Source organism: Trachypithecus francoisi, unplaced genomic scaffold (genome assembly GCF_009764315.1).
Source record: "Trachypithecus francoisi isolate TF-2019V2 unplaced genomic scaffold, Tfra_2.0 Lachesis_group12, whole genome shotgun sequence".
Classification (NCBI taxonomy): domain Eukaryota; kingdom Metazoa; phylum Chordata; class Mammalia; order Primates; family Cercopithecidae; genus Trachypithecus; species Trachypithecus francoisi.
Genome location: NW_022681457.1, coordinates 64,258,884 through 64,268,148, shown reverse-complemented (window position 1 = coordinate 64,268,148; position 9,265 = coordinate 64,258,884). Strand labels below are relative to the sequence as shown.

The 9,265-nt window shown below is 52.5% G+C and overlaps 1 protein-coding gene across 2 annotated transcripts; it reads left to right on the top strand.

The window, feature by feature from the left end:
* The first annotated feature begins 2,425 nt into the window (after positions 1-2,425).
* On the top strand, positions 2,426-8,907 carry ZNF792 (zinc finger protein 792). 2 transcript variants are annotated; one of them, XM_033225677.1, is made up of 4 exons: positions 2,426-2,760; positions 5,399-5,525; positions 6,026-6,148; positions 6,811-8,907. In XM_033225677.1, the coding sequence occupies exons 1-4, from the start codon at positions 2,728-2,730 to the stop codon at positions 8,430-8,432; spliced, it is 1,905 nt and encodes a 634-aa protein (XP_033081568.1). In that variant the 5' UTR covers positions 2,426-2,727; the 3' UTR covers positions 8,433-8,907. The 2 variants fall into 2 exon arrangements, with proteins under 2 accessions (XP_033081568.1, XP_033081569.1); XM_033225678.1 differs by lacking the exon at positions 2,426-2,760 and having other exon boundaries at positions 5,439-5,525; positions 6,042-6,148.
* The last annotated feature ends 358 nt before the right edge of the window (positions 8,908-9,265 follow it).

Here is a 9,265-nt window from a genome sequence, read left to right as displayed (position 1 = left end):
GGAATTGTGTCCTGGGCCCTGTTATCTGTTATCTATCATTGTAACCACCCAGTGGGTTCTTCTTGCTGGCTACAAAAAGACCACAGCATTGCAGTAAACAAAGTGTTTAATTGACACAGGGCCAGCTATGCCATGGGAGAAACAGAGTTATTGCTCAACTTGATCTCCCTGAAACGTCAGTGATCAGAGGTTTTTAGGGATAATTTGATGGGTGGGGGGGCCAGGTAGTGGGGAGTGTTGATTAGTTGGGTTAGAGATGAAATCATAGGGAGTCGAAGTTGTCTAATTGCACGGAGTAAATTCCTGGGAGGGGACCACAGGACCAGATGACCCAGTTTATCAATCTGGGTGGTACTAGCTGATCCATTGAGTGCTGGGTCTGAAAAATATCTCGAGCACCAATTTTAGGTTTTACAATAGTGATGTTATCCCAAGGAGCAATTGGGAAGGTTTAGAATCTTGTGGCCCCTGGCCCCTGGCTGCATGACTCCTAAACCATGATCTCTAATCTTGTGGCTTTTGTTAATCCTACAAAGGCAATCTGGTCACCAGGCAAGAAGAGGGTTTGTTTCGGGAAAGGGCTGTTTTATTTATTATTTATTTATTTATTTGAGTAGGAGTCTCGCTTTGTCGCCCAGGCTGGAGTGCAGTGGCCAGATCTCAGCTCACTGCAGGCTCCGCCTCCCGGGTTTACGCCATTCTCCTGCCTCAGCCTCCGGAGTAGCTGGGACTACAGGCGCCTGCCACCTCGCCCGGCTAGTTTTTTGTATTTTTTAGTAGAGACGGGGTTTCACCAGGTTAGCCAGGATGGTCTCGATCTCCTGACCTCGTGATCCGCCCTTCTCGGCCTCCCAAAGTGCTGGGATTACAGGCTTGAGCCACCGCGCCCGGACTATTTATTTATTTATTTTGAGACAGAGGGAGTCTGCTCTGTCCAGCTGGGCTGAAGGCCATTTTGGCTCACTGCAAGCTCTGCCTCCCGGGTTCATGCCATTCTCCTGCTTCAGCCTGCGGAGTAGCTGGGACTACAGGCACTCGCCACCACGCCTGGCTAATTTTTTGTATTTTTAGTAGAGACGGGGTTTCACCGTGTTAGTCAGAATGGTCTCGATTTCCTGAACTCGTGATCCACCTGCCTCGGCCTCCCGAAGTGCTGGGATTACAGGTGGAAGCACCGTTCCCGGCCTAGAGGGAAAGGGCTGTTATCTTTGTTTCAAAGTTAAACTATAAGTTTCTCCCAAAGTTAGTTAGGCCTATGCTCAGGAATGAACAAGGACAGCTTGGAGGTTAGAAGCAAGATGGAGTTTGTTAGGTCAGATCTCTCACTGTCACAATTTTCTTAGTTACAATTTTTGCAAAGGTGGTTTCACCATGCAACATGTAGTGTTATTTTTCCCATTTTATTTACTGAATTTCAATGAAAATCCCTGCTCTAAAGTTGGAGCCAGCATTGGAGTCCCCAGAGGGCTTGTTAAAACAGAGAAGGAGGCCTGGCACCGTGGCTCACGCCTGCAATCCCAATACTTTGGGAGGCCGAGGCGAGAGGATTGCTTGGGCTCAGGAGTTTGAGACCAGCCTAGGCCACACAGGGAGATCCAGTCTCCGTAAAAAATTTAAACATTAGCTGTGTATGATCGTGCGCGCCTGTAGTCCCATCTACCTGGTAGGCTGAGGCAGGAGGATAACTTGAGCCCGAGATGGAGACTTCAGTGAGCTATGATCAGGCCACTGCACTCCAGCCTGGACAACAGAACGAGACCCATCCCCCACCTCCCACTCCCCCAAAAGTAGAGAAGGCTGAATCCCATCCCTAAAATTTCTGAGTACTTAGATTTAAGTTGTTGCCCCAGAACTTGCATTTTCAGCCAGTCCCCAGGTGATGCGGCTGTTGCTGGTTTGAGAAGCCCTGAATGAAAGCTACATTTAATATTACTACGCAAAGACCCCGCCCATTGGGTACTATCCCCATTTCCAGTGTGAATTTGGGTCCTTTAGGGGTGAAGCGGCTTGCCGATGCCCACACGCACAGGAAGAGCACGGCCTGGGCCTTTGGTGGGCGGGGTTTAGCGCTGGCGGCCGCAGGCTCGGGAGCGGCCCCTTTAAGGGGAAGGCCAGAGGGCTGCAGGCGGCGGCGGTGGAGACCCGGCCAGGTCCGTTCTCCTTCCGGTCCTGGACCCCCAGCCTGACGAGAGGCTGGGCAGAAACTCGCGATCCCCAGACCCTGCCTGTGCACCGGCGGCTGGCGCCAGGCCAATGACTGTCCGGGAGAGCGCGACTCTCCCGGCCGCCTGGGTGGGGGCCGGAACTTCCTGCGCTGCAGCCTCGCAGGTCATTTCCCGGCGGGGAGGCTGAGTCCCCAGGAGCTGGGGACCCCGGGCTGGGGGCGGGGCGGGTGCGGCTGAGCCCTTGAAGCTGCTGCGCCGGCTTTCCCGGACCGTGTCGGGGACAGTGAGGCCGGGGACCCCCTCCGCGCCTTTGCACCAGGCGTGACCCTTTGCAAGGGGGGTGCCCGGCGGAGCTGCGCGCTCTCAGCGCCTCAGAGCCTGCGCCCCGGGCGCCGCGCACATTTTGCACGGGGGAGACTGAGGCTAGGAGTGCGACCCTCAACCCGGGGTCACACTTCGCCTGGGGCACGGCCAGGTGGGTGGTAGCCTGAGTCTGCGAGACCCCCTTCTCCCGCCCCGTGGTCGCCCGCATCGTGGGGCCCTGCTTTGACCACAGACTCCGATGGCGGAGGCGGCCCTGCGGGATCCCGCGCAGGTGAGTGCTTGGGCGTTAGGCCCTCGGCTGCCGGTCCCCCACCCTCCTGTTCCCGGCGTTGAGACGCAAAAGATGGCTTTGTTCTAGGACTTTTCACCTTTTCCATTTCCTTGCTTTTGAGTCAGGGGACCCTGGAAGGGAGTCGCTCCCAGCTAGGATCCTGAATCAGGGCAGGGTTTATATAGAGTGGCTTCCGTTTCTGAAATGTAATGGGGATGAAGGGAGAAAGGGCTTTGTAGGCGCAGGAACCAGCATACGCAAAAGCTTGGGGGGTGGGGTTGGGCATGGTGTGGAGACTGAGTTGGGAGTGTTCAAGGAACCTCACCCAAGTCCCTGTTATGTCTGCTGGAACCAGAGAGCAGGTGGGCTGAAGACAGCCTAGAACGGCAGGCTGGAGACCTGGGCCTCTGTTTTGAGGGTGTTGGGAGCCATGGAAAGTTTAGGGCAGAGGAGGAAGATGTTGTGACTCAGGTCTTAATAGGCTCCCTGTGGATGCAGAGTGGAGAACTGAATGGGGGTGGGCCGCAGGCGGGGAAGCTGAGGAGTAGCCTAATGGAATAGCCCAGGCCAGTGCTGCTGCTGTCCCGACCAGAGTGGGGACTGGAGGTAGAGGACATGATTGGGAACTTGATGCCTTTTAAGTCAAGCTGAACAGATTTTCCGATGTGGAGGGTGAGAAAGACGAGGGAAGAATCCATGGTTTTTGGTTTGGTGAATCCAGCTTCATGAACTGAGAAGTTGGTTGTGGGAGGAATTTTCCGTGGAAGCAGTAGAAGTTAGGTTTTGACCAGGTTGAGCCTGTGATTTCCCAGAGACTCCCAAATGGAGTTGAAGAGTGGGCAGCTAAACACACAGGGTGTTCTGAGGGAGTTGTCAAGGGTATGAGAGGCTGGATATTCATGAGAACAATGGCCAGATGATGTACACAAATAGAACTCTGCCCCAGAACCTGCCCAGGAAACCAACCCCCTTATCTACAATAAACAACCCATACAGCAGGAAGCCAGCCTGCTGTCTGTCAAACCCACAGGAAGCCAGATTGCTATCTGGACTGACAATCCAGGAAGTTAAAACAAAAACTTGTGTAATGAGCAGTCCCAAATGGCCAGGGTTTGATTAATAACAGACAGCTTTCCTAATGTTTGCTCCTGCTTCTGATTTAAGACCAACCAGAGAAAGGCAGATATGCACCCTAACCAATCACATAGGATGCCCACTTCTAGTTCACCCACCTACGAACAGGAGCCTCCAACCAGGGCATGCCTGAAGCCTTCCTTTTCTTTCGCTATAAAACTTTCCCACTCCCAGCTTGCGTTGAGTCTCTTGCTATAGTGAGCTTTGAGTAAGGAGCCTTGACTTTTCTCATTTCATTGGTCTTTGTTTATTTCAACTGTTAGAAACATCCAAAATGTGCCATCTGGTGTGTGGACGGGAGCGTAGCTGTGTGTCAGATTTAGGAGGTGAAACTTCAGGTCATGGTGACAATGATGTTAAAAAAAAAAAAAGAGGAAGGTGGGGCTGGAAAACTGAGAGCAGGGTTCTTGCTTGGGGACCGTGGCTTGTTTGGCATCATAAAGACAGGTGAGGAACAGTAGTGGTCATGGTGGTGCTGGGGCGGGGGGGCGCTATGTGGGTGTATCAGAGGGTCTGGCAGGTGGCCAGATCATCCCAAAGGGTGTGGATGTGAATGAGATGGATGCTGAGGCTTAGCAGTAGAGGAGGTAATATTGCAGTGAGGCCTGGGCTGGTGCTTACACACTCACCTATGTTCTCACCAGGCTTCTGTGGTGACCCTTGATGGGGTTTGTCCTCAGGCTGGGAAATTAACTTGGGCCAAGAGGGGTCAATTGGCAGAGTTGCTGGCCTTGGGTGGGGGTAGGATGGCCAGAGAGGTTGGCTTTTTTTTTTCTTTTTTCAATAAGTGTGAGTGATGACACGGTCAGAATGTGCAACAAAGAAGGCCAAGGGTATGTGACATCCATGTGTGCTGTGGGTGGCTTAGGTTGAAGCCAGGCCAGGGGAGCTGGGGGGCTCCAAGGCAAGGGTGAAGCACTCCCTCTCCCTGTTATCTGGGTGTTGCCCTTGGCAGTGGAGGCCATCAAAGATCTGGGGCAGGCTGGGATGGTGGCTGTGTTTGCCAGGTACTCTCTGGATGCTGTGTGCAGAGTGACACATGGGAGCCTGTGGAGATGGCTATGATAGGGACCAGGATGAGGAGAGGGTGGCAATGGCAATGGGAGGCCATGGTGAGGTCTGGAGCTGTGAGGATGGTGCAGTCCAAAGAGTGAAATGCACGTGGGAGGGAGTGTGAGCTGTTCACCTCAGGGCTCTGGACTGGGGTTTAAGGGAGAGAAGCTCACATTTGTATCTGAGAAGTGTGACACTGGTGACACTAGGGGAAGAGGCTGCCAGAAGAGGGAGTTGGGCCATGGACTTCAGGCCCAGAGCTTGGAGGGAGCCTCTCTGTCCCCTGCCTGTTGCTGCTCTGGGCTGACACAGTGTCCACATGAGGCGCCCACAGAACCAGGGCCTACTGCCTCCTGGAGCTGTGGAGCTGGGGAGGAGAGTGAGCAGGGGATGGGCAGCGAGTCCCAAGGACAGAGACTGATCATGGAACAAACTGTCCCCATCATGGCAGGGCTGCGTGACCTTTGAGGACGTGACCATTTACTTCTCCCAGGAGGAGTGGGGGCTCCTCGATGAGGCTCAGAGACTCCTGTATTGCGATGTGATGCTGGAAAACTTTGCACTTATAGCCTCGCTGGGTAAGGCTGTCACCCCTACCCTGGTGTCCCGAGCTCATCTCTGCCTGTCCCCTTTGCCCAAGAAACGGCTCTTTCCTTCCCACTGGCACTGCTTCCATCCCCACTTTCCTGGTATGTGTGTTGTGGCTTCTGGGGCTGAGCTATGTACGTTGTTCCCTCCTCTCCCTGAGCAGCCCCCACACCTGCTGCCTAAAGCCTTGCAGGGAAGCCCCAGGCATGAGGGGTCTTGCAGTCAGCTGCGTGACTCCCTCTGACTTGGCCATTCCCTCCTGGGTGATTATCCAGATCTGACAGTTCTGTGGTTTAAATTCTGTGCCTTTCCTCTTGCTAATATTTCCTTCACCAGACTGTGCCAAGAATTCCAGTCACTGACGTGGTTACCTCTTGCCATGACTACCCGATGTCCCTATGTCATACGGAGTTTCCTGTCTTGTAGTCTGTCATGGGGTAGTTCAACTGGGCGGGTGCTGGCCACTCACCCACTCTGTCTTTCCCCTTAGGACTTATATCTTTCAGGTCCCACATCGTTTCCCAGCTGGAGATGGGCAAAGAGCCCTGGGTGCCTGACAGTGTGGATATGACTTCAGCCATGGCCAGAGGGGCTTATGGCAGGCCTGGTTCTGGTAAGCAGTGACGGGAGCTGGGGGAGGATGTGACATCACCACTGTGTTTACATCATACCAGCATCTTCTCTCCTATTCATCATCATTTGATACCAAAGCCAGTAGCCAGACCACATCTCTGCTTTTCCTTCCCCATGCTTGACACATTATCCGCTTACCATTGCTATTCTGAGTTGGGCCTCTTGCCTATGCCCCACCTTTCTGGCCTCTGTTTCTTTCTTTCAGCTTCCTCTGCAGCATTTTCCAACACCCGCCTATGCTTAATATGTTGTGAGATACATGCTTTTCCTTGATGTGCTTGAACACCAGCTACTCAGTTGCAGGTTTTACTGGGTCTGGATGCTCGCACTGCATAGCCCTCACAGGTTACCAGCAGCCCAGGCCCTGCCAAAAGGCCTTTAAAGAGAAGTGAGTGGGAGACCTTGCCTCTCTGCCCAATACTGTCCCCCATCCTTGTGTCTCTGGTCCTGATAAGACCTCCCGTATTTTGTGACCTGGCCAGGCACAGTATGGCAGAGCAGATTATTCCTTACCCTGACCTGAGCCTTCTTGTGTTGCCAACAATCCCATGGACTCATTCTTGGGTCAGCCAAGCATAGGTGATGGGGGTCTTCCTTCTATTAAAGTTTATATGAACTTCACCAGCATTTCTCTGCTTTCAGATTTTTGCCATGGAACAGAGGGCAAGGACTTACCTTCTGAGCATAATGTTTCTGTAGAAGGAGTGGCACAGGACAGGAGTCCCCAGGCAACTCTGTGCCCCCAGAAGACCTGCCCCTGTGACATACGTGGCCTACGTTTGAAAGATATTTTGCATTTGGCTGAACACCAGACAACACATCCTAGGCAGAAACCGTTTCTGTGTGAGGCAGATGTGAAAGGCCCTGAGTTCAGTGCAAACCTTCCCCAGAAGCAGGTGCAGCAGAACGTACACAACCCTATCAGAAGGGAGGAGGGCCAGGCTTTGCCTGTAAAGACCTGGGGAGACCACACATCAGATCAGCTTTCCACCTGCAGGGAGGGCGGGGAGGACTTTGTGGCCACAGCAGGGTTTCTGCAGCATGAGGTCACTCCCAGCGATGGGGAGCCGCACAAGGCCACCAAAAGTGTGGTGGATTTTCACATTGCACTAAGGCATAACAAGTGCTGTGACTCTGGGGATGCCTTCAGTGACAAATCCACTCTTGTTCAGCACCAGAGAATCCACAGCAGAGAAAGGCCTTATGAATGCAGCAAATGTGGAATCGTCTTCACTTATGCCGCTGACCTCACTCAACACCAGAAAGTTCACAATAGAGGAAAACCGTATGAGTGCTGCGAATGTGGGAAATTTTTCAGCCAGCACTCCAGCCTTGTTAAACATCGCAGGGTTCACACTGGTGAAAGCCCTCACATGTGCGGTGACTGTGGGAAATTCTTCAGCCGAAGTTCCAACCTCATTCAGCATAAGAGGGTTCACACTGGTGAAAAGCCATATGAGTGCAGCGACTGTGGGAAGTTGTTCAGCCAGCGTTCCAACCTCATTCATCATAAGAGGGTTCATACGGGCAGAAGTGCCCATGAGTGCAGTGAATGTGGGAAATCCTTCAACTGCAACTCCAGCCTAATTAAACATTGGAGAGTTCACACTGGAGAAAGACCTTACAAGTGCAACGAATGTGGGAAATTCTTCAGCCACATCGCCAGCCTCATTCAACATCAGATAGTTCACACTGGCGAGCGGCCTCATGGGTGCAGCGAGTGTGGGAAAGCCTTCAGCCGAAGCTCTGACCTCATGAAACATCAGCGAGTTCACACTGGTGAGCGGCCTTATGAGTGCAATGAATGTGGGAAGTTGTTTAGCCAGAGCTCCAGCCTCAATAGCCATCGGAGACTTCACACTGGCGAACGGCCTTACCAGTGCAGTGAATGTGGGAAATTCTTCAACCAAAGCTCCAGCCTCCATAACCACCGGAGACTTCACACTGGCGAGCGGCCTTATGAGTGCAGTGAATGTGGGAAAACCTTCAGGCAGAGGTCCAATCTGAGGCAGCACCTGAAAGTTCACAAACCAGATAGGCCTTATGAATGCAGCGAATGTGGGAAAGCCTTCAACCAAAGGCCTACCCTCATTCGGCATCAGAAGATTCATACCAGAGAAAGGAGCATGGAGAATGTGCTCCTTCCCTGTTCAATGCAACAGCACACACCAGAGATAAGCTCTGAGAACAGACCTTATGAGGGTGCTGTCAACTACAAGTTGAACCTTGTTCATCCAAGCACCCACCCTGGGGAGGTTCCCTAGGAATGCTAGCTCTGTTGGAAGCTTTCTGGGGACTAGTTACATTCTCTTACCATGGATTTTATCAGCGTCTTTTCACTGCTGGGGTTGTGATAGAAGCCATGTCAGCACCACACACTGCAGCTCTCCAAAGAATGTGTCCACCACTCCACTGTGCTCAGGGAAGGCAGACCTCTCCTCTCTCTTTCCAATCCCTAAAGGGAATAAGGAGTAGTCTGAAGCCATGGGAAGATGTCATTCCCGCCCTGTGTGGCTGGTTTAGCTGTGGACATGACCAGTCTGTGGCTGTGAAGTCCTGAGCAGGGTTTTGCTGACAGCTTGTCCTAGAGAAGGTTTCCCTTTTTCTGGGACGTTGTTGGTCTCATGCCTCTGAAGGATTTGTCCAGCCTTCATGTTACTCTGCACGACAGCTTATCTCCTGTGCATCACCCTGGTTCATGTGATGATAATGGCCTTATGATAAAGCCGCCTTTAATCATCCATGTTCTCATCACTGTGTGAGGTGGTTCAAGAACAGAATTAAGATCTACCAAACTGAAGGGGTCTCCAGATTATCTTGGAGGGGACAGGAGGATGATAGAGAACAACTGTCAATCCAGACTTGGCCTCATTTGCATTGCCACCAAGGCCTCCTAGGAAAAAGTGTAGGAATTTATGAGTGTAATATTGTAGTCTGAATGGCAGGAATCTGCCCCGAGGAGGGGGCAGTTGTGACAAACTCTAGTGCATGTGGGAACAGCATGAATTGGGTCCCTTATTCCCAGGGGGTGCCCCATATTCCCCAACACTGTAAAGCAGATGCTGTTTAGCACCTGCCAGGGAGCCTTATGGCGTGA